The sequence below is a fragment of the Pogona vitticeps genome, chromosome 13, assembly GCF_051106095.1.
Source record: "Pogona vitticeps strain Pit_001003342236 chromosome 13, PviZW2.1, whole genome shotgun sequence".
NCBI classification, from domain to species: Eukaryota; Metazoa; Chordata; class Lepidosauria; order Squamata; family Agamidae; genus Pogona; species Pogona vitticeps.
Window position 1 is genome coordinate 550,158 of NC_135795.1, and position 25,512 is coordinate 575,669.

The window sequence follows — 25,512 nt, forward strand, 5'->3', positions numbered from 1 at the left end:
TTCTTATTTTGTAAAAGCACAAGTACTCAGAACTTTAGTGGTCTCTAATGAAAATGCTGATAAGAATCCCGCCTGCCTAACCCAGAGTGCAATGGGTTGGGGTCAAAAATCCAGCTTTCTTTCCTCTTTCCCCAAACAGAACCAAAGCCCACTGGGACCAGAGTTGGTGCCCACTGCTCAGAAAGCGGCCACCGCCAGCGTTCCCTCCCAGGCAGCCCTGCTCTTTCCCCGTCGCTTGGAGATGCAGGTCAAAGTGGGGTGCTCACATTCATCGCAGTAGCTGTTCCCACAGCAGGGAATGACGACGGCATCGGTCATAATATCTTTGCAGATCAGACATAAGAGCTCGTCTGGGATAGGGTCATCTTCTTCAGAGGAGGAAGATGGCTCTTCCGGAAGGAACGGGGGCTTCTCTTTCTTCCCAATAGCGTAAGCCTCCCTGAAACAGAGCAGCTCTACTGAAACCTCTCGTATTCAGCTGGTAACAAGGTACACTGATACAAAGCTTTCAGGGAGTAACTGAATGACAGGAGGGTAGCTTGGACAGGTTGCTTCTCTAGCCCAAGCTATGAAACTGCTCACATTAATACAGTAAGTTAATTTTAAAGGCATGTGTTAAAAATGAAAATTCTGTCTCATCTTCGGTAAATACAAAGCACCTTACAAGCCATTAACATTCTTCAAAGGCTGAAGCAGCTATACGGTCTGTTCCACTATGCACAACAAAAATAAAACCAGGCCTGCATTATCAAATCTGACATTTTCCAGAGGGAGCTTTTATAGATTGCAGTCCACTGCCTCAGAAATTTCCTCCCTCAGTCAGTGTCAGAGGAAGTAGACTGCAATCCACAGAAGCATGAAATAAACATGAAATAAAACCAGTCCGTCTTTAAGATCCCACAAGACTTCTGGTTTTGTTATATGCATGGGTGTGATATAATATTCATGAGCAACAGGTTATCTATGAAGAATTTTCTCAAAACCAAAACCAAACCAAGCCACCAAACCAACCAGAGGTATATCATTCTCAATGCAAAACAGGTGAGACATGCAAAGCATAATCAGCCAGTCAATCAGCACTTTTCCAAATGACATTAAGAACCAATGCAATATGGTGTGAAAGGTTCCTGGGGCAGTTCAGCCCAAGGAGAAGACTGATGGGGAGCACAAGCAACAGCATAAATGCAGGAAGCTGCCTGGAGAACTAATAGTAAACTACACACTAAGAAACCCAGCAAGAAGAAATCTAAATTTTTTACTCGCTATCGATCTATAACAGTTTTTCAGTCTATTCTTACTGCAAGCAGGTTTAACTAGCCTCCCAAATTTCGATGCTTCAAAGAAGAAACTCAAACTGTTTACTTTATCACGAAGATCTGGATACTTACGCATCAATAGTTGGGATGGCGTATTTCCCTGTGTTGGTGAGCATAGCGCCCTTTGTATTAGGGTCCTGTACCTCCATCATGAAACTTCGTGGAATTCCTGTGCTCTTTTTAATCCTGGGAACAGACTCAAAGTTTTTGTCCTATTGAGGGAGGGAAAACACAAACAACTATCTAAGACAATTTTCCAGCAGTCTCTTTGATCAGCCCTGTCAAACTGGCTGCGTTTCTTGGGCTATTTCAAATATACAACAGTGTATTGATGTAATAAATTCTGTAGTTTTAGAAATAATGCTATTTAAGTTAGCAAACTATTAACTGGGGTGTAAGAGAAAAACAAAACAAATTATGCTATTTTCTGAACAATAGGAGGCCAACTATCATTAAAAACAAGTTTGCAAAGTCAAGAGTGCCCCACAATAGCACTACATAGTAAATAAGCAATCTTCACCCTCTAGTTTCTCCATTATTGGAGGTCAGAGTCACATATAAAGCAGACACAACACAATGAATTTATTTCCCTGTTCCCCAATAAAAAGGCATCCAAGGTGGACACCACTGATATTTGCAATCTCAAACTACATCTGGCCAGAAATATTGGAAAAAACAAACAAACCCTATCTTTAGCGCAAATACCGCAGCGCAACAAACGAAGGGACAGAACTTTACTTTTTCAAGTTATATTCAGGGATAGTACTAGAAATAAAGGCAAACTATCTGAACACAAAGAAACAAAGAAAGGAAGCTGTATTTCTACTCCCAGCCCTTACCCCATTGGTCGGGCAGATCTTTATATAATGACCAGGTTTTCCACAACGAAAGCAAGTATATGTTGGCGGAGGCGGCCCCAGAGGTTTCTTCATGTAACTAAAGAGGTGTAAGAAGAGAAGTGTGCATCTGTCCAGATTTGTTTTTTTAAAACGATGAAAGCAAATATGTTAATTATGCTGAAGTTAGTTTTTTTGTTTTGTTTTGGCGTGTGACATGATGGAGACTTACTTGATAGGATCATATTCGTGGCCAGACTGTGACATCATAGCTTTAATTTTATCTTCTTCAGAAGCATTGGCTTCAGCCAGATTGGCGGTCTGTTCAATAGGTAATCATTTGACATACACATTAGAAACACAGTTAAGTCCACTCAGTCAAAGACAAACACCACTCATTCAATCCTGTAAAGAGCAGCACAAAGCTAACTGAAGTTGCCTCAAAAACAGCTGAGATTGTCCTGAAGATGTTCCAGGGAGTCCTTATGCCATTACATGATGTTTATGTGCCTGTTAACGTAAACTGTAAAGGAAAAAAAAAACCCTTCTCTACAGGGGCATTCTTAACCTTAGGCTCTGTCTGTACCTTACATAATGGCTTGTGTAACTGCTCCAGTTCCCTGTAATTTAAGTGGTCTGGAGTCAACTATTGTAAAAGATACTTCCCACCATACTTATGGATACCACAAGTTAAAAAGCACAGCACTTTAAGCTGTCTGGTCTGTCAAGCAGTGGAGGTGCTTTTCACTATTGTCCTCATTTGTACAAAGGATGTATGTTGCTATTACTTCAAATATTAAAGGGGACGTGTCATCCTGAAAACTGGAACTTCAGAGGCTCAGCCAGATCCCCTTTAACATTGTGGAAAATGACTTTGCGGTTCTCCTTCATGTGTCTTTAAAAGGAAAATGCAACTGAATGTCCCCCAAAAGCTGCAGCAAGTAGCAGGCAAAGAATAATTTCCTGCCAACTGGAATTTGTGGCAGCACAAAAGGTTCTGGACACACAACTTTCAAAATGACAGTCCCTTTAAGATGTGAGCCATAAGTGTGCGCCTCCCGTGCGGAGCTAACAATTTCAGATGCTTTGTACCTGCCACAATGGTTCATTATATACTAAATACAGATACAAGCAGGGTCTAAGGGTCTGGCTACTAATGGTTCAGCTGTTCAAGCACCTAACATTCGGATCAACCACACACACTTTTTTTAACATTCATTCACAAAAGCAAACAGCTAGTTTCAACATTTTATTAAACAGTTGATTAAAATACATAACTTTTCTTAACAATTGAAATTAACAACTATGGAATTGTTCACATATACAGAATACTATTTTACAAATACTTAGCTAATTTGTTTGAACCCAAACAGTCTTACAAAACACATTCAATAGCATAAAACATTAGTAGGAATAGACCAAAATTCCAATATGGCATTTGATACAAAATACGAATAAAACAGAAAACTGTTAAACACATTTCCTCCATGCAAAAATCTTCTGCATTGAAGAGGTTAAAGTACATAACAGTTTTGACCTGCTTTATATGCTACAGAATACTCTGTATTTGTCAGAAATACTTAGGTTCTACCTGAAACTTAAAAGTGTACACCTCTTGGACATTTTTTCACATCTCAGAAAAATAACTTGACATGAGCTTACAGAACCACGGACAACTTTAAAGACAGCACTAATGGAAACCAAACTTAAGGTAACTTGCTTGACTTAAATGGCGTACTTGCAAATGCATGTCAGATTCCTCAGCATAACTACAAAAAGTTTTCTCTTGGAAAAACATAACGCTTCATTCACAAAAGAAACACAAATTACTTATTAGGCAATACTGCTTCTAATAACTCTTTTTTTAAAGAGCGATTATTCACTTGGATGATGTATATCATCACTAATGCTTTTTCCCAGACAAAGTTACACATTATTGAGCAAAAAATGCAAGCAGATTAATAGCAAAACAAGGCAGATACAACAGTTTCAGAAGGTCACATTTACCAATATGCCACACATACACATTGGTATATTCCTATAAATACATTTACACAGTCTGTGTTCAAACAAATTAGTTGCATTGCTACTGCTCACTACACATAGACTACAAGTGTACAACTTATCAAATTATGTTACGTAAATTATTGTTTTACCACTGGGTATGAGTGTAGAATCCCAAATAATCACGCAAATTGTCCATATGATAGGGAAATACTTCTATTTTGGCTGTGACAGAGAGAAATCCTAGGAGTCCATAAATAGTATTAAAATTCTTCTTTAAAACCTTGCTATTTTTCCAACGCAAAATTAACGTATGAAAGAAAACGATAAAACAGCTTCAGAAGTGGTTCTTCTTTGTGTCTTGAAGATGAGTAAAACAGCAACATTATGTTGAGGCTGATAAGGTACTCCCCTTCTATCTTCCCATACTGGGAACTACTCTTTACAGGATAGTTAGCAATAAATATACACACATTTTTCAATAGGCAGGCTTCTCACTAAAAATGTTTTGCACTAGTGACAGAAACCAACTGGATAAAAGTCACAGCATAGAAACACCCAAAATAGCAAGCAAGCAATGATTTTGGCTATATTTGACAAGAATATATGTATATATACCTTTGTAAGCTGGGCCAGAGAAATAGATGCAGAAGAGTCATCAATCTGTTCATAAAAAATTAAACACACATTCAAGTTCCACAATCAAAATGCAGCCGACACATTTAGCCTCTACCGTGGCATTAATATCTAACCTGAACGTATGCACTACAGAGGGGATTTTTTTTAAAAGTATGGAAAGCCAAAGATATCATTGCCTGTACAGTTGGTGCAGTCAGAAACACATCATATCCAGTTCTACAGAATGAACTATAAAATAGAGAACTCTCTCTAGCTCAACAGGATCAGCCCATCAGCATTTTACATTCTGTGATCAGGATAATCAAGTCTATGTCTCCCCAAAATAAAATTAAAGGAGTTACGCAACACCAGTATAGGGGAAGTGGATTTCACACAACAAACAAAATGCAGAGGGAAGCTTTTTCACAGCCAAATATTTTAATTTTGTTCACAACATATGTTTTATATATCTGGCATATTCTGAGCTTTGAAATAAATTTTTTAAGTGCAACATCAACCACCATTTCAAAACTGACAGAAGTGGGATATTAATTAAATGCTTTGTGTTGAGTAGTACAGAATATCTCAAAATGTTGAAACAAGGTATTTAAAACAAAGATGTATACAGTTTTTCAATTTAGCATTTCAATAGAAGCCACTGTAATTAAAAAAAAAGACAAAACTATTTAATGGCTTCTGTCCTAATGTCTTTCCCTAAACTTGATTATATTTAAACAAAGATATGTAAATCTTTTGGTAGCGCTATGGACCAGGAGAAAATATTTAGCTCTATGAATGTTTTCCAGTCCTGGGCTGATCTATACACTTCATTCTATCTAGCAAGGCGTCTGTCATGATATGAAAGCAGATAAAATATAGCAACAAATCTACAACAAATCTATGTTCAAGAGAGGAATGTCTTCTTAAAGCCATAATTTGTAATTTTATTTTGATGAGGCCTCAAGTATTAAAACTGGACTCCTGTGCCATTTACTCACATTACAACTTACTGAAGAATTGAGGCATCCCATGCAACAAAAGACTATAACAATAAGACAACTAGCCACCACACATTCCTTGTGAAGACACCTACAGATTTTAAACAATCTGGCTCAACAAGGAAATTGCTTAGGCCCACTGCGTGGAGTGTGTCCCATGGAAGTCCCTCAAGCGTTCATGTCAGGTACCAAGCAAATAAAGCCACACTTTGAGAAGAAGCTAGCAACTTTCAAACTGTTTCAAGATCACCCTAAGTGATGCCTCCTGTTACGCTTCTAAGGAAAGCTCTCTGTCCATATGATGACACACAGGTATTTTTGGATGCAATTTCTAGTCTACATTCCTGATTAGTATGTATAACATTTCAACGAGAGTTCAGAAAGGCAGGGATATCAAGTCTTTTTAGCAACAAACACCTAAGCACAGATGCCACTCTTCTTTTGTTTCCATTGTAGCTAGGATCAAAAACTTAACGTCTGCCCACAAGTGGCCACAGTCCTCCTCAAAATGAACCCGTGGGCTAAGTAGGGACAGATGATGGAAAATGGTCCCTTATCCCCAACACCCAGGCCTGCCATTCAAAGGTTACTGAAGTGCCTTTCAATCACATGCATGAATGGTTGCCATTCAATTCCACAAGCCAAATGACCTTGGAACAGTGCCGCACTAAAAGTGAGCCCTGATCACCTTACCATGTTCTCAATTCATTCACACAGACGGGCTTTGCAAGCATCTGCCACAAACTGCCCCCTGCTTTCATATACACACACATCCACAACATGGAAATACTTTCCATGGGAGTTTTTTTCTAATAAAGTTTGTTGTGTTTCTTTTTTCCCCCAAAGAAAACAACCTTTATACAACCTTAGATCGATACACTCTCATTATTCAATCATGTGGGAGAAAGGACAGGCACACCTAGAATGTTGGCTATATTTTCTTTAGTCTAACTCAAATAGACCACCTCCACATTGCAGATTTCTGTACCGATTAAAAAAATCAAGTTCATCTAGTAATGTTTCACCCCGCATTTTTGAAAGATGTGATGCAATGATGTGGAAAACTGAAGAAATGAAGTGGTACCTTTAAACACAGTTTTCCCAAACTATGTTTTATTGTCAGAATGACAGACAAGATCCTTATGTGAGTGATGTACACAGAGCAGCGCCATAAAGCAGAGAAACCTTAATTACCTACAATACTGCCGGGACAAAACTAATAGCTAGCTCTAAGGCATACATCCTGCATATTCAACTGCCTCTGAATTACAGAAACTCCGTAAGGGGAACTATTCCCAATATCTTAACTAGTGAAAGTGAACTGGGTGGAGGTAGTGTCAGAGTGAACAGGAGGAGGTCAGCAGAGCAGGAATCAACACATGTTACATCGAAATGACCTAAAATGTTTCTTAGAGACCAGCAAAAACTATAGTTTAAGTTCTAAAAGCCAACTACCTTTCAACGTACATCTCTCTGGGAAGGATAGCTTTGAGGCTGCATTTGAGGAAAGGAGACTGCAGATATGCAGCGAAAGGAAAAGATGACAAACAAACAAAGAACAAGGATTCATAATTTGGGCTTCACTTAGTAGCCAACAATCACAGTGAATAAAATGTTTTTTTTAAAGGGGCATTAAAAATTAACAATTTTATTTTTAATTTTTTTTTGTTAAAACACTGTTTTTGTAGAAAAAGGCCCATGTGATGATCACTTTGATTTAAAATGTGCAGTGGCTCAAAAACCTCACTATGGATTATACAGCCTAATTCAATAGATTTTTGAGATTCTGTAATAAGCTAATTTATTCATCTAATCTTTTTCAAAGTCCAACAATTCCTAGACAAGACGACCCAATTTTGCTGAGTTTTACAGATGAATTATTAATTTAAATAACCTTGCTCTCAAGCATTCTGTCTAGAAGATACCATTGCAATAAACAATAACAAGAGTTACATTATTTTATTTATACACATGTAAATTATCAATTTGCACATGCATAAAGAAAACAATGTAACGCTTGGTGGCCACTACCACTGTTACAAGGTCCCTGGGTATATACTTTATCTTGCATGCAGGAATGCAGTAGCACCTTGTTTCTGATCAGCAATTTGCTGCCAAGTCTTACACAGTTTCCCTTACATTAATGTAAAGTGGCCATAGGATCCTGGCCAGTGCACAGAAGTGAAAAATTACAGACGCAATCAGTCCTACTTTCCAACTGTGCAGCGTTCTTTCTGGCAAACTTTGTTTTTTCTGGCACAACAGGACAGAACACAAGAAACTATTGGAAGCCCTCTTAATGTATTCACGATGGCTTTCAAGAATTTTCTGAGTGAAGCTAAGTCCACTTGAGCAGCAAACTTGACAGTTATAACTCTGCAGATCTCAGAAGACCAAGTGAAACCCTTCCCTTCCCCCCTCTGAAAATGATTCAATCAATCTGGGCAAGGGGAGGATTAAAAAGATCTGTACTACTCTGTTTCCCCGAAAATAAGACCTAACCTGAAAATAAGCCCTACGATGAGTTTTCAGGAAGCCCTACCCCAAAAATAAGCCCTAGTTAAGTGAAACCCCGCCCTCCACCACTGGGGAGCAACCAGATGACATGACTATAAAATAAAACATCCCCTGAAAATGAGCCCTAATGCATTTTTGAAGCAAAAATTAATGTAAGATCCTGCCTTATTTTAGGGGAAACACGGGACAGTTACAGCTGGCAAAGTACACTGGGGGAGGTGACTATACAATCTTTAAATTGATTTTTCATTATTTAAATCAAGTCCACTCTTCTTACTGACACTTCTATTTTGCTTGCCCTTTACTAAGTATCAGCCTATTGTCAAACCTTGCCCTTAAACTTCAAAGCTTGGCCCTCAAAACCTTAGATGATATACAGGCACTGGCCTTCTCTCCGCTATCCAGAGAAAACTGCCTCCTGGGATGAAAGGATTCACACATTCCCTTGGAAAACCAACCACTTCTCATCTGACAGGGAAACTGGACAAGTCAGCATAAAAAGGTAAAGGTTCCCCTTGACATTTTTAGTCCAGTCGTGTCCGACTCTAGGGGGCGGCGCTCATCCCGTTTTTCAAGCCGTAGAGCCAGCGCTTGTCAGAAGACAGTTTCCGTTGTCACGTGGCCAGCGTGGCTAGGGCTAGGGAACACAGTTTTACCTTCCCACCGAGGTGGTACCTATTTATCTACTCGCATCTGCATGCTTTCAAACTGCTAGGTTGGCGAGGAGCTGGGACAAAGTGACGGGAGCTCACTCCGTTACGACTGGTCTTCTGACCCTGCAGCACAGGCTTCTGCGGTTTAGCCCACAGTGCCACCACGTCCCAAATCAGCATAGTCAATGGGAAAAATTTTACACAGTCACTTGTCTCGGATCCTTTTTAAGGAGAAAGGTGGGGTAAAATATTTTAAATACACTTACAAATAAACAATCCCAGCTTTAAAGCAAGCAACACATGCTGCTGGCCAGCAAACAGAAATTATCTCCACATGACAAGATTTCACAAGAGTGTCCCACTTGAAAAGGCAAACTATTTACAACAGTGATTACGTAAAAGCTAACCAAGGAATCTATAGGCTGAAAATGTTCTGCATATGCCTGATTTTAAAAACACACCTTTAGAATAGCTGGAAAAATCTAACAGATGTGCAACATATTCTTCTTTGTTTATGAACATGTAATCAGAAATCTTATTGCACATGACACAGCATAAAGTTACGACCATGATGTTCACAGAGTTATAACTAGACAGTCTACATTGTGTGACTTAACTGTGCAAGTGTACCTATAGTCAGAACTGTTTGTGGGACAACCCTAACCTTTCTGCTTCCACCAAAACTGAAAATTACTGCTTTCTCCTACAGCCCCGTGTGTTGGGATATGGTCCTTTTTCTGTCCCCTGAGTTATTCCTTTACAACACCACTAAAATATCGAGCTGGTTTCTCGATACCCGTGAACCGTAAAAATGTGCTCCAGGAAGCTGGAAACAGGTTTTTGGTATCACAGAGGACACCATGAAGAAGAGAGAGTTATATTTAATTTCTTTAGCACTGGATACTGAATGTGTCCAAGTAATTGTTGTTTTCTGCTAACTTCATCAACAATTTCACTGGTCACGAAGTCAAATACAACCTTCCATTAAGAGGATACCTGTACCATACTAATATAAAATAAAGCAAACACACAAAAACACAAAAGATATACGGAATTGCAATTGTAAATGTTGATGGAGGCTATTCTGCCATAGAAGCAAACTATGAACTATGTGAAGTAAATATACTACTACATGACAGAATTAATGAACTGGAATGGAACAAAAGCACTACCAATGTAACTGTACAAAGGCAATGGTATCTGAAGGGCTTGATAAGTCTCAAACTAAAGAGTCTACTCAGTGGGAAAAAATGTATAACTAGCGAATTTGGGGTGGCTGGGGGAGATGGCAGGAGAAATAATGGGATTTAGTCTTAAACTGATAGCAGAACAAACAGGCAGTCAGTTGTGCCTAAACATATCTCAAATATATGCTGGCTACTGTGATCAATTTAAATTATGTGTTTGTTCACAGAAATTGGAAGATCATACTGGACATTAGGACTGTTCTTTGCTCTAATATGTTCTCTGTTAATGGAAACCAAGTGAACAACTTTGTGTATTCCAGTGTACATTCAGCTGCACAAAAATGCCTCTGACATTTGAATGTGTGTTTGACCCCAAGGTTAAGAATGTTAAAAAGTTGAAGAACATGGTTTCTGATAACATTCAAAAACCATAAAGGGGAAGACTAAGAACAAAAGCTAAACAATACATTGTGGTCGTGGCAAAAAAAGGATACACTCCAAATGTCTTTATTTCAAGAAAACAAAAAGCAGACAACAACCTATACAAACATACAACTACCAACTAGACACACAGATGTGGAACAAGGCAATCATGTGCAGTAGTGCAAACCTCAACTTACATGATCTAGAAATGATCATACAGTATCTGTACAACACAAAGTCATACAGGAAATAATCTAGCATTCAATATGCTATACAGTGTGTCACTTGGCACAAGTGTAATTATTCACATTAAAATGGTTTTTGCATTGGCCATTTTATACTATACTGAAGTCGAAATACAATTACAATACCAAAGCTTCTGTGATAAATTAATGAAAATTAGTATTTCGAAAGGTATTTTATTGCTACATTAGTTTAAAAAATAAACAGAATGTGTAGAAGAAAAAAGTGTGAGATTGTGTTTTTACATACTGCTTTTGAAGGTCCACTCACTGGTTCAGTTCGACTTCTAAAAAGGGAAAACAGAGATTGTCAGAAACAAAGCAGCACACACACAGCACAAAGCAGAAAAGGGGGTATTCGAGAACACCAGCCCTGTATATATCAATAGCACATGAAGAAACAGCTGCCTCTTTTAAAAGGCAGGGAGTGCCTGACTCTGGTCCTGCAGAGAAATACAAGTAGCAAGTACCAGCCAAGGCCCAGAATCAACTAAGAGTCCAACCAGAGTCAAAACACTGAAGTAATCTGTATAAACATCTACTTGCCAAGCACCTTTTAATTCAGTGGGTCTCCTCCAGTTGGGACTAATAACCTATTACAGTATTCTCACGGACAACATAAATTGCATTTCAATTGTGCCTATTTTATTTATCTTATGTTTCATTTTTGACCAAACTCCAGGAGGCACTGGAAGACAGGAGGGCCTGGCGTGCTCTGGTCCATGGGGTCACGAAGACTCAGACACGACTTAACGACTAAATAACATGTGTCATTACTACTGCACTACACTTTAAGACATTCAGCTATAATCCATTCTTACCGAGTCCCGTTCAGGGAAATGGATTGAATTCAGCTCAAATAAATAAACAAATAGTGAACCTGGACACACACAAGTTTACCCAAGAGGTCAACCCTCCCCTTGCTGTTAATAGCATCAACTAAAAATGCTAGTTCTCAAAACAATCACCTGAAAGGAATTTATAGGGTTCTGTATGAAATAAGTTTACTGAGGTTTTAAGCAAGTCTGGAATATTTTACAAACTGTCAGTTAACTAAATACAAGATGTATAAGTGCTAAGAAACATACAGATGCATCAATACGTAGCTTAATAAATAATGGAGGATCTTGAGGACCTTAATCCATGGAGAAGATAAGCAATCAAACACACATCTTTTTAGTTTATTTACAGTAACAACTACTTATATTCAGATATAGATTATGCTTTAGGAATACAGAGCCTTCACTTTCAAATGGCTTTAATTACCTTTAAAAAGTGAGCCTATACCCTGAGTAACTTTCATTAAAATAAATCTAACTGCCAAATACACAGCGTTTCTGGGATTCATGAGCTACAGCTCTAGAGGAATGGAGCCCTTGTCTCCTAAAATACACACCCAGTTCTTCCTACTATGCAAAGCAGCCATGGTTAGTCAGTGTGATACACTCACCTCCACCCTACAACTGTAGAAGACTGGGTGAGTGAGCTGCTTACTTGGGCTATTTATCCAGCACACAGCCAGTATAATTAGCCTTCTGCTCTATTCTCCAGCAGCACAATTATAACGAAAGCTACATGTCTTTTTTCTGCAGCCAGGTTTATAATTCATGGTGATATTCAAATTATTTTAATTCAAAATATTATAGGAAGCACAGTTCACCATAAAATCTAAATTTAAGAAATGGTACAATGTCTAAACTAGGGTTAATAGCAACAAACCTGTACCCCAAACTGTGGTCAAATGAAACTGCATTTCAGTAAAAAGTAAAGGCAGAAGCCTCTGGCTTCTTCTTGTTGGTCATGAAAGGAAAAGAGACAAGGAGCATGTAAAAAGCCCAAGCAAGCAGCTCACTCACTCATTTATGAGCTAGAAGCAGTATGACACTAGCATTCATACATGCCACAAAACATCTGTTCCATATTGTCTTGCGTGAATTAATAGGTGAAATATGTACTAAAGGCATCTCAAGACTGGCTCTAGCCACCAGAAGGTTATAACTTAAGACTGGTATTTATGTCATATCCCTAACAAAAATAGAAAACTCTTCATTGCACTTCATCTTATTGTGGTTATTATTCACTTATGTTGCTGTTCTATTGCCTTCTGAAACCTTGATTTCTCTAAATTGTGTCTTATTTCCCCATGGGCAATGTACAGATACAGTTATGATACAAAATTTGTGCTTTTCTAACACCGATATTGAAATAGGACTAACAGATGGGATTATGTTGGGGTGATGGAAGACAAGATACAAGAAAGGTGTATTAATGGGTTGGTGGAATTGATGAGTGATTGAAATTCCTTTTTGGGTGGGTGGGGAGTACAACTTCAAACACATTTTTTCACTTTAAACCACAGGCTATTTCTTAGTGAGATCTGTTTTATCCTCCAAATGTCTAAATTCTGATTTTTATTTATATATATAACAAATATAATCAACCCAGCCAGTATAATTAGCCTTCTGCTCCGTTCTCCATCTTCAGCAGCACAAAAGTAACTAAAGTTGAGGGGCTTATTCCCTTTACTGGCAATTGCTCTATACAAAGATCAAGGCTTTGTGCTTCGAGATGTTCTTCTTCCACTGAACAACTGACCCCTTTACTGCAATAGCCTGTAAGAAACTGTTCCATTAATTTTCAGAGAAACATTTCTGTGGCTGGATTTTACCCTTGCTACATGTGACAGTGATGTTGCCCGTTTCTACCACCATGGAGGGTGTGGCATGAAAATAACGACCGGTGTTTAAACTGTACTCCAAGGCTTTTTTAATAAACTGGCTGGAATTAGCAGAGCGAGGGAAAGATGTACACCATTATTTCATTTCAGGCAGAAAACTCCACACCTACAAAAATATCTTCACTATTAGGACAGCTGGAACAGCTAAGCATCCTCTCCACTGTCACTTGGCTTTACAGGAACAATTTTCACATCTACTGAACAATACGCTTCCATACCAGTAAATTTCAGCTCACTCAAATGGTGTAATCTAGAAGCCAAGCATTCTTAGGTGCAACCAGTGCTTTCTTGTGGACATATATATATGTCCATATATAGTGGTGCCTCGCTTAGCGAGCGCTCTGTTTAATGATGAAATCGCTTTGCGACGAACTTTTTGCGATCGCTTTACGATGTTCCCTATGGGGTATTTTCGCTTTGCGATGATCGGTTCCCTGCTTCGGGAACTGATCATTGCAAAGCAACCATTTTCGCACAGCAGATTGGTAGTTTCAAAATGGCCGCCGGGTAAACAAAATGGCCGCCTGCTGTTTTCTGGGACGGATTCCTCACTTAACTGGCAGCGAAAATGGCCACGCTATGGAGGATCTTTGCTGAACGGTGAGTTTGAAGCCCCTAGGAACGCATTAATCAGGTTTTAATGCGTTTCTATGGACTTTTTAATATCGCATTACAACGTTTTCATTCAACAGCGATTTCGCTGGAACGAATTAACGTCGCAATGCGAAGCACCACTGTACTCGCAACTGCTCTATACAAAGAGCAAGGCTGTGTGTGTGTGTGTATTTATTTATTTACAGACTATACTACTACTTGATAACAGAGTACTATGAACTACGCACAACTATAACTAATCAAGAAGTTTAAACCAGCTCCCCTTGAAATAAACAAAAGGATTCAAAGTACAGTCTTCCATCTGAATCTTGCACTACTTTAAGATTTACTGAATTATTCTGCTCCCCGAATGCCCAGTCAGATGGGGAGGCAACCCAATAATATAACAGACCTGCTCTAAATCCTACAACAGACAGCCAGGACCAATGCTCATCTCTCCTTGTCCTGTGTACATGAATCAATAATGTTCTCTCTGCCCGAGTTCTCTGATCACAATGAAATGGTTTAAATTTTCATGCTAGCCTGAAACAGGCAAAAATTTACAAGTATGGTAGATAAAATATGATCCAAAAACACTACACAAAGCATGTGCTAAAGATCAAGTTTTTCAATAGTTGTTGGTAAAACCCAACTCAAATAGAAACTGGTGGCGACTTTTCTGGATGTTGTTCAGGGGCAAACCTAGCAACCACCTTTCTTCACAAATCGCTAGACAGCTCACCATCAGGACTGCAGGCCATGCATGAATGGCTCGACAAATTCCAGGACTGTAGTGACAGAAGTATTAAAACTATAGCAAGGAGGCTGCCAAGTATTTCTAGTTCCTCTTATAGCAGGTCATATAAGAAACAATTTGAACCTAATTGAATACTTTTTCATTCGCTGAAGGCCTCCTAGAAAAAGTGCTGCATTGCTTTAACTTGCATTCACTTACACAACTGAAGTTAGAGATCTTGTGGTTATTCTACAGCAGTGGTGTCGAACTGTGGCCCTCCAGATGTTCTTGGACTTCAACTCCCAGAAGCCTTCACCACCACCTCTGCTGGCCAGGATTTCTGGGAGCTGAAGGCCAAGAACATCTGGAGGGCCACAGTTCGACACCACTGTTCTACAGCATGGAACAGTTATCTTGTTGGTTTTGTATTTATTTATTGATTGATTGATTGATTGATTGATTGATTGATTGATTAGATTTATATCCCGTCCTTCTTACTTGTAGTCTTAATAGCTGTATCTAGAAGGCCTGGATGTCACTTACATAGGTTTACAACAGACTAGTAACTTGCCAAAAGCAGAGAGACCAATCAATGGCCAGGAACCAGAGCCAGACCGCTGCAAAAAGGTATTAATGAGTGTACTGGTCTTTTCCCCTATTGGGCTACACCAAGGAGGTCGACAAGACAAAAATTAGATTAAAATTTGCCACAGATTTAAATAAAAATCTGCAGACTACATGGGACACAACTGTAAAATCAGACAAAATGAATGTGCAAAAGTGCTTTTGATGTTTTACATGTAACCTTCAACAGTAGGCTTTTTTTCTAAATATACCTCTCTTCTTCCTACAATGAAAACTGTAAAAGGAATACTAGAAGTGAACAAGCCTACTTGAACTTTTATTTTAGTTCCTAAAAGCAAAGCCAGACACTTACATTACATATGTTTTGCTTGTACATTTTACTCCACCAATAGGTATTCTTCTGACAATAACAGATGAGTTCTTGGGAATCAGGGCATTATCATCGGTATACTCTGAAAAAGGAGACAAAGAGCATGTATGCTTGGTAAGGGTTCAATATTAGTAAGAACTGGTTCAGAATTTTACCCAGAGAACACCAAGGTTTTTCAGAATGCATTCTGGACAATTTTTTTTGCTTCTCCCACTGTTACTGAGGCAATTTTCAACAGCAACTGAAGTTACATTTGTCAGTATTAATTGGATCTATACAAAAAACCTATGGCAAAGAAAACGTTACTGGACACCATAAAACACAACTTACTCATGACATGAAATATAAACAAGAAGCACAGCATGAATATGATAGATATCATCTCAGGGATTAGATCAACAGGCATGTGCAGGTTAATTCAACAGACTAATAGTACTTGTAGACAATTATTCCTAAATAAAGATTGCATTAGGAATCTAAAAAAGCAGAAACCATTTTTTTCTTTAAAAGGGGGGGGGGAATGTTTCAGTCTTCTTTAAAACAGAATAATATGAATTAATGTCATCCATCTCGCTTTCCATCTGCAATCATTCTACCTTTTAAAATGGTTGATTTTTACCATTGTGCAAGCAGCAAACAAATTTGCAACAGGCACTATCTGGCCACATTTCTATTTACTAACCATGGGAAACTATGGTTTCAGGAAAGAAAAAAGAAAAACCTAGATTGGTGGAGACTTGAAGAAAAAAAGAGAAATAGATGTTATGTGAAAACATCTTGGAGCATCACTTGGTCCATAGTAGGATTAAGAATGAATATAAGGACATCAACTCTGTGAAGCGGAGGAAAAGGTTCCAGAGCTTAATTTTAACCATGGAAAAATCTTAACTTTCTTTTCTTTAAAAAGTTTGTAAACTGTACTAGTAACGAACAGATATCAGTACAATATTAGAGCACACACACATCTTAACTATTCACAATCGAGGTAGCATAAAGCCTCAAATACACATACTCATCCAACCAATATTGCCTGAAACTCTGCTGCACACAGTTCCATGTGTACAACAGTGATGACGGCACCAGCAGTAGCAAATCAATGCTGATTAAAGGCTTCCTTTGACAATTTCAGGGTGTACATGACATTGTCACATTGCACCCCACAATTGCCTTTATTGAGCAGCAACTTGGCCCCGATGCCATCCCCACTGCACAAAAAGGGAATATCATTCATAATTGTAAAAGAACATATTCCACAATCCATATTTTTAGGGGTTTTTTTTCAGAAAACCAAAAATAGATTTGGGGAAAAACATGTGTCCCCCTTAAAATTTTCTGTCCCCCCCCCCAGGCCTTCCCATCTCTAGCTGCACAACAGAATTCCAGCCATCATGTTATAAATGTATTTTCAGCTGTGCTTGGTCAAATCAATCTGATTTTTTTTTAAAAAAATTATCTGTATTCAACTTAAAAAATGGGTGTCATTTATTTTCTTGGGGCTGGGGTATTTTTTGTAACAACCCTCATGTAAGACTTATATTCCATGTGGTCCACTGGTAAATGTCACACTTTCAAGATGTGAATGCAGACTTGCTAAGGCTCTCTGTAAGGGAGTTGAGGTTCTATATCGTACAATGAGCCTACCAGGTCTAGTCTCATGCTCTGACAACTATATGAAACAACTCAGTTCAAAGAAAAGGTTTGGCTTTGTGTGTGTGTGTGTGTGTGTGTGTGTGTGTGTATATATATATATATATATATATATATATATATATATATATATATATATATATATATAAAAAATGTAAATTCTACATTGAGTCTCTAATTTAGCGCACTGCAAAAATTTCCTGAGCCATCAATATCACTAAAATGACAAATAAGTTCAAATTTCAATGTACCTTATCCAGAACATGGCAGATAACCTCAAGAAAAGGGGGGCAGGAAAGAATCTGGCCATGGGATAATCTCAATTGTTTAGTGGGATAGACATTTGCATAATTTGAAAAAGCTCTAAATTCTAGAAATATGAGAAAGTCCAACTCTAAGGCTAGCTGTTTCACTAGAGAACTACATCAATAAAAATGTTTATGCCTTACAGAAAAACAGAGGAATGAGAATTTTTCCCAAGGAAACAAATGCCTGTCTCTTCAATCAACCACAGTCCTATTCCATTTACCATTCAACTTCCACCAACAAGCTCCAAACAGGCTTTCAAATTCTTGGTTGGAGCTACATGTAAACTTTCCAGAAATACCAAATTTCCATAAACCTACACAATACAGGTGTGCGAAAGAGCAATATTGTATTTCCCCTAAAAATAAAGGCATATTCTGGGTTGCCATACTAGTTGAATTTTGGTAAAATTGTTGACAAATAACCAGGCAATACATGGGGAAAAATCTCTTCCATAAAGTTCTGAGTGTATTTCAGAAAAGCCAGCTCCTGTCTGCTTTGATTACCCAAAGCTGACTGTAACCATGGCATTTGAAATGCACCTAACAGCAACGGGATCTGCAAAGATTCACAAGCAGCAGAAACCAGCTGTCTACTTTTTGGAAGGGTCAAACCTGTTTATTAATAGGGGTGACAGTTCTTTTCAGTTTCCTGTACTGTCCAAATGTTCACCAGGTCTATTGCACCGCCCTCAAGAAACAGGTGCTACCCTCACTTCCTAGTCCTGGGCTGAAGGAAAAAGGGGCAGAGGTGAAACGAAAAACAAGAATTTTACCCAAGGAGGCTCCGTTCATACAGAAACTGGCTAAAACATTTTGCGGCAACATCACAACCAGTGAGGTCAAGGAATTTCCAGACCATTTAAACCAGTGGGAAAAGTTCCCAGAAGTCGAGCTCTTACAGATGACAAGCCAACCAACCGCTTGGGATGACTGGCTCATCCCAAAAACTACATCCAGACCAACGTGTTCCTAAGCATCCCTGGAGGCAGATGATCTGGGCTTTAGAAATCCGAGGGGCAAAACAGGAAACTGGAAGGATCCCTGCAAATAAGAGTCACCCGCTGCTGACCTCACCCAGGTGCCCAGAGGAGCTTTCCTGCTACCTCACCTGTCAGAGATGGACCCAATGCCAGTTCCACAACTATGCCCTGCCAGGAGATCCCAGAGGCTCCCGGGAAAGCCACCTCAAGGGTTCCCTCCTGGGTCCTATGAAGATCCCTCCTCCCTCTCGGGCACCCACCGCTCCAGCAGGCCTTTCTCCCTTTTTCTCTCTTCCTGCACAAGGAGGAAAGGCTTCTGGGCCCCGTCAGGCCGCGATATGGAGAGGGGGGGGGAGGGAGCAGGAACCAGAGCGAGGGGGGGGGCCAAGGCCCCAAAGCCGTGCCTCCTCCTAGGCCACCTCCTCAAGAGAAAGGGGTGGAGGGGGAAGAGAAACCTGGGAGAGGAAAAGGCCGGGGGGGGGTCGTGGGGAGAAAGCCGGCGAGAGGGGCCGGTGGTCCCCTTCCTCCTCCGGCCCCCCAGGGCCGACTCCCTCCGCAGCCGCCACGTGCCTGGGGACGGAGAGCCCCCCCCCGCTCCCAACCCCACCGCCCGAGATGCTCCTTCCTCCTCCTCCTCTGCGACCCCCCTCCCTCCCGCCCTGGCGCCCCCCCCCGCCCGGCTCACCCTCTTTGGTCTGGGCGTTGGTGATCTGGAGGTCGCAGTCGGCGGCCTTGAGCTTCTCGCGGCCCATGATCTGGCGCTTGAGGTCGAAGAGGGAGATGTGGAGCCCGTCGAAGGTGACCGTGTCATAGTTGAGCTTCGACGAGAACTTGTAGTGCACGCAGGACATGGCGGGCGAAGAAGGCAGGCAGGCGGCGGCGGCAGCAAAGGCAGGCAAGCACCGAGGCCGGAACCGAGGCGGCAGCAGCGACCACCACCACCACCACTACGACCACGACGGCGGAGGAGGAGGGCTAGGCCGCGGCGGCGGCGGCAGCTGGGCGGGGCGGTTGCCGCCGGGAGGCGACCTGGCGGGGCTGGCGGCGAAGGCGAAGGGCCCGCGTTCTTCCCTCAGAGGCCGCGTCGCCCCGCCAGGGCCTCGGCGGCAACCACGACGGCTCCTCCTTCCCCCCCCCGCCCCCGTCAGGCGCGCCGCTGGCCCGGCTAGGCCTCCATCATGGCGTCGTCGTCGTCGTCCCTCTTCGCCCGTCGGTCCCTCCGGCCCCCTTCCTCCTCCTCAGGCCCGGCCTAGCCCGGCTTCGACCCTCTCCTTCCTCCGCGGCAGACGCCGCTTCTTCTCCTCCTCCTCCTCCTCCTCCTTTTTCTTCTTCTTCGTCTCCTTCACCACCGCCTCCTTCCTTCCTTCCTTCCTCCTCTCCTTCTCCTCACAGAGCAGCGTCCGGGGTTTCCCGGCCGGCCACTGCACGGGCTGCGGAGGGAGGGACGACGTCTTCGGAATGGCCCCCTCCGCCTCTCTACTCAAATCCCTCCTCCTTCTCCGCCCGACGCCTCGAGCGCGTGCGCCCGCCCGCCCCTTTCTGCGCCCAACCCCCCAGCGGCCGTGCGGCGCGAGCCCGGGACTGCGCATGCGGCGCAGTGCGCCACCTTCGGCCCTCACGTGACCCTGCGCATTATGACAAAGGGAGAAAAGCCGCTCTTCCGGCTACTGGGCCTCCCTCCCGCCTTCCTCTTTTCCGACCTTCTGGGCCAACGGCTGTCTTGCGTGTGAGAGAGCAGGTGGGCGGGGCTTTCCTACCTTTTAAAAAAAGGCGTGCCACGTGGTCTCCGGGCGGCCCTCCCCCTTTCCTCCCCCGCCCTCTTAAAGGCGCAGGAGCCCTTTGATCCTGTTCGGAGCTGTTTTAATCCTTCCGGGCGTTCGTTTCATCGCAAGTGCGAATATTTATACTAATAAAACGAGGCCGAGGAAATTGTAGGCTCTGGGGTGGTGAGGAAATTCCCCACGGTTGGGAATACAATTCCCATCATCCCCCAACTGGGGGATTCTGGGAGTGGTAGTCCCCACCCCCACCTCAATCAAAGAAGGCACGTGTCCCTTTTTGGAGGGGGGGCGGCGAGGAAAACGCCTTTGGTGCCCCTTCTGGGGTGTGTGTGTTTTTTGGGGGGGGCCGGCAACTCCCCCCACCCCACCCTCCCCCCCTCTTGGCCGATGCCCAGGCCCGCCCTTGCAGGTTCCGAGGCGGAGGCTTGCGAGGGTCCCGATCCGGGCTCGGAGGTGGCCCCCGGCCTGCCGCGGTCTGCCCAGCAAACAGGCGGCGGGGGGCAGGCGGGCGGGGGGGGGCGTTATGCAAAACGGGCACAAAAGGCGCCTCCCCTAAAAGGCCTGGCGGTTAGAAGAGGTGTCAACTTTCCGAATATTTCCATTTCGCCCCCCCCGCAGGAAAAAAACAGGTGAAAAAACGTGGGGTTTTTTTCCCCCTCGAGGGGGGCTTAAATTGTATGTATGTGAAGTTGTCTAGACTGGATCGACTGAGAAATGGGGAAAAACCCTTCCCCCCCCCGAAATTGGACAAGTGGGGATACAAACGGCGCCCGGGACTCGACCCAGCGGGGGGTGCCAGCCCGTCGCCGCCCCCGCCCCCTCCCCCTTCTCGCCGGCGAGGGAGGCCCGATCCCCCCCCCCGGGCGCTGCTCTCGGGCTTTTCGGCGGGTGGGTGGACGCGGGGGGGGGTCGGTCCTCCTGCGGCGGAGCCCAGACCCGGCTGGCGGGCGCGCGGCGGCGTGCACACGTTCCCGGGCGGCCCCCTGGCGGCTCGCCTTCCCCACTGCACGCCCTCGCCTCCCGCCTGGCCTCGGAGTCCTCTTTCTTTGGGGCTTTGCCGATTGCCTAAAAGCGCACTGTGCTCCTCAAGGGGGTGTTTCTGGGAACGGGGGGGGGGGCGGCATGGACAACTCTCGAAGCTGGCGGGGGCCTCTCCTCCTTCCCGGCTGCGGCCGCCCGTGGTCTGATGATGCTCCAGATGGACGGACTCCTGGGATGCCTTTGAGGCAGGGCGAGCTTTGGAGCCTGCCTGGAGCCTGGCTAGTATTGGGGATCGGAGGCAACCCACATCTCCGTGGGCTTAGACGCCTTCCCGCCTGGGTCTGTGCCTGGGTCTGGAACTGGATCCGCATGGATCACCCTGACGGTTGAGGAAGAGAAAGAGAGACGGAAAGGTGGAAGGAAGGAGGCAGCCTGACAGTCCTGGCTTGCTTTCTCAGCGCCCAACTATATACAGGGAAGTAAGGAGTTCAACGTCTGATTCTCTCTGTGCTTTTGGAAAGCGACGTGAAGCAGGTGGCAGGTGGCCAGGTGGGGATACGAACAGGTGGAAAGCCCCCCCCCCCCAGCTTTATAGCTGGCACCACCCCTCTGCCCCCCCCCCCCACCCACCCACCCAAATGTCCTGAGACTGTCTCCCCAATGGAACGGAAGCAGGTCCCGGGCCAGCGGCTGCTGGAGATGCCACAAGCGGGTCCCTTTCTGGCTCACGCCTTATGGGTACTCCCGCCTCGTTTGAGGTGGACGGGTGGCCCTGTCAAAAAGCTTGGCCATCCTGTCCTCTGACGTGAACGGTCACGTGGTAGCCCCGCTTACTTAAAAGATGTGGTGCCGCTTCACATCCAGAAACGCTGTAGGAACCACGGAAAAGCACCACAAGAGCAAAATGTGGGCCTGCAGTGTGGAGCCCTGAGATGTTTTCAGCAGTTTTCAAAGACTGGAAAGGTCATCCCTACAGAGGAGGGGCAGGATCTGTTCTCCATCATCCCAGAGTGCAGGACACGTAACCATGGGCTCAAGCAACAGGAAACCAGATTTAGGATGAAAATCAGGAAAAATCTCTTTAACTATTAGTATGACAATGTAACCCATGAATGACCTCAGGAGGTGGTGGTGAGCGCTACAACGCTATGGGGGCCGTCAAGAGAAAGTTGGACCGCCTTCTGTCGGATGTGCTTGGATTGGGATCCCTGCCTTGAGCAGGGAGGGGGTGGGACTCCATGGCCTTCGGGGCCCCTTCTGACTCCGTTAGTCGGGGATTCTAGGATCTGTCCTGGGGAAAGAGACCCCTGCAAGGGAAGAATGGGCAGCACTCTGCCTTTGATACTGCCCTGAGCACATCGAGTGGATTTACTCTGCAAGAAAGAGAGTTTGTGCCTTTTTTCCATTTCCGATTTTCTTTTCCTCCTCCAAAATCCTTTCCTAGAGCGGAAAACTTCCCAGTGCTGAAAGGGACGATCCCTCTCAAAGCGCAGCTGCAGCTCAAAGGGGTGGATTTCTTGGCAGGCACATCAAAACCGAGAAGGCCTCTCTTTGAGGCCAAATTGTGCATTCATCTCCTTGCTTTTGAGGAGGGGAAGAAAAACCTCACCACGATTTGCAATTCAGCTTTTGCGTAATGAGCTCTTGTGTGGATTCGGCAATGGCTGGTTTGCTTGGAACAGATTGTTGGTGAAACTAGTTTGTCAAACGTTTTTCAGTGCGAGCCTTACTTTTTTTTTTCCTCCTTGTTTTCAAAAGCAACAGCTGCTAAGCCTGATAATTATTGTATTCCATCAAAACAAACACACCAACTTTCTCCTCTTAATGCTTCTCTGTGCAGTTCCCCCAAAGACTCTTACTCTTCTGTGCCTTTAAAACAAACAAACAACCCCCCAAAAAACATGTGCATGCTTTACATTCCCTTGGGTTAAAAAAAAACAAACCCACCCTCGTTAATTACCGGTTGGGGGATTCCAGAGAGCCTTAGAAAAAGACATGGGGAACCTGCAGAAAAGGGAAGAGAGGTGGCACAGAAATTAATCGGAAAATTCCTCTGGAGATTTGTATAACCTACTCAGTTATGTCCCCCCCCCCACAGTGTATCACTCCTGTCGGATAGAAGGACCCCGCTGAGCGATGAGGTGCTTCTCAATGTTCCAAGGCTTATGCGTTTTCAGCACAATGACGCTTCCACGGTGGCAAATTTCCAGTAAAACGTACTGCGAATATACATACTTTTGCCACAGCAAGGCAGTAGCTGAAGATCTGGGCTTAAATACTTCTCTGCGTTAGCCACTTTGTCTTGCATAGCTGCCGTGTGAAGTGACGCTCGGGTAAAACAGCCCGTTGGGACTTTGCGTTCTAAAGGTGGACACGGCTGGCTTTAACTTTCCCTCCACACTTTGGAATGTGTTTTGGGGGAATCTGGACTTTGTAGGAGGCAAGCCTCCATCCTCCAACCCTCCCCCCGGGGAAAGGAGGGTCTTGATGGGAGGGCCTGAGACCCCAAGCCCCACATCACCTGTTTTTACAAAGGTCACCTTTCAGCACTGGATGGAGGCTTTGGTGCTCGAAGGCCGACAGGTGGGGAAACCGTGGATCGGTCTTGTGCCCAGATCACCTGAGGGTGGAAGCAATAGGGTGAGGTATAGAAAGAGCACGCTTTTGGCACGCTTCCATAATGCAGTTAAAAGCCAACCGATTCCACCGATGAGCCACTGGGAAACGTTACCTAGCAACAGAGAGCCGTTTGAGGTCCGTTCTCCCTTTCTTTCTTCCCGTGGATCAGAAAGGTCACCGGACATCTTGACCCACAAAGGGGTCCACCTCCCAAGCGTACCGCAGAGACGGATATACAGTTTCTCACAATAGGCTGCAAACGAAGCTTGTGGGGCAGTACGAAAAGGCAAAAAGGCGGCAGGAGAGCTGATCCCATATTCATGGCATGTCATCATTACGGGGGCTGTGTGCATTGCTGCCTGGTTCAATGCGCATCTGCTTTTGACTGGGTTCTGCCGTGGCTTGGCTGCTGTGATGTCCCATCAGGGGCACTTGAATGCATTATCTGTCTGCTTAGGATTCCAAGGATGTCGTCCTTGTGCCATGCTCTCGTTGGCAGGGGTCTTGCCTTTAATGCCCAGGGGTGACGCCATCGCTTCAAATGGTGGACCAGCTATGGGCATCACCAGCTGTGTCTCCCCCGAGTGGCACCGCTGGATCAAGCAGAAGGTCCCTAAGTGCCAAGGTGGTTATTTAGATGCTAGAGAAGCTTGGGGAGAGAAGGTCAATGGGGAAAACGGCAAGCAGGGTCATCTGTGTGTCTGCTGTTGCCGAGTCTGTTCTCCAGGGACTGCTGATGTTTGGAGGAGGATTGGCGAATAGGTGACGTCATGCCCCTGATCTTCTTTCTTGTGGCTCTCCAAATCACACGCGGGCCGGGTGCATTTGTCCAAATGGAGAAACCGGTCCAAAGGGCAAGGATCCCCTCGGACAGCCCTCCAGCGGAGGACTCGCCTGCCTTGAAGAGGACCTGTGGCCACCAGAGGTACAGGCCACCAGTGGACTTCCCACCTTTGACTCTTCCCTGTACAAACATTGTAGTCCATCGTTTGGAGAGCCTCCATGCTTAACAGTTCTTTTAAAGGTTTTTTTCTTTTTCTTTTTTGCAGTTGACCCTAAAATGGAAGTGAGAAGACGATTCAGCAGCGCCTGCTTAGCCCGTGGGCCTCCTTCCCTGGGCAACGGTCCTTCTGCGGGCATTCAATCCCTTCCTTTGAGTAGTGTGGCTCTCTCCTGCTCTTGAGCTCCCGGCGCCATGTGAGCCACCTCTGTGGGATGTTTGGGAGAGAAAGGCCTCTGGAGAAGAGTTCCCCTGCAAGCTGGCATCCGCCCGGCTCGCTTGAGCTGCAGCCCCCTCTCCTCCGCCAAGCAGATGCTCTCCTCTTGGCATCCCACAAAACCCAGCACATCCAACTGCCAGGAATCTTGCCCACACCGATA

At 43.9% G+C, this 25,512-nt stretch overlaps 1 protein-coding gene across 1 annotated transcript in view; it reads right to left on the reverse strand.

The window, feature by feature from the left end:
• Positions 1-20,051, reverse strand: part of RBBP6 (RB binding protein 6, ubiquitin ligase) — a 28,658-nt gene extending 8,607 nt beyond the window's left edge. The window contains exons 1-8 of the mRNA XM_072982658.2: positions 19,437-20,051; positions 15,799-15,898; positions 11,045-11,081; positions 4,775-4,819; positions 2,385-2,473; positions 2,156-2,252; positions 1,389-1,528; positions 267-439 (exon numbers count right to left, since the gene is read on the reverse strand). Coding sequence (XP_072838759.2) covers positions 267-439; positions 1,389-1,528; positions 2,156-2,252; positions 2,385-2,473; positions 4,775-4,819; positions 11,045-11,081; positions 15,799-15,898; positions 19,437-19,602 — 847 coding nt within the window. The 5' untranslated portion in view covers positions 19,603-20,051. The remainder of the gene's footprint in view (positions 1-266; positions 440-1,388; positions 1,529-2,155; positions 2,253-2,384; positions 2,474-4,774; positions 4,820-11,044; positions 11,082-15,798; positions 15,899-19,436) is intronic.
• Positions 20,052-25,512: the final 5,461 nt, after the last annotated feature.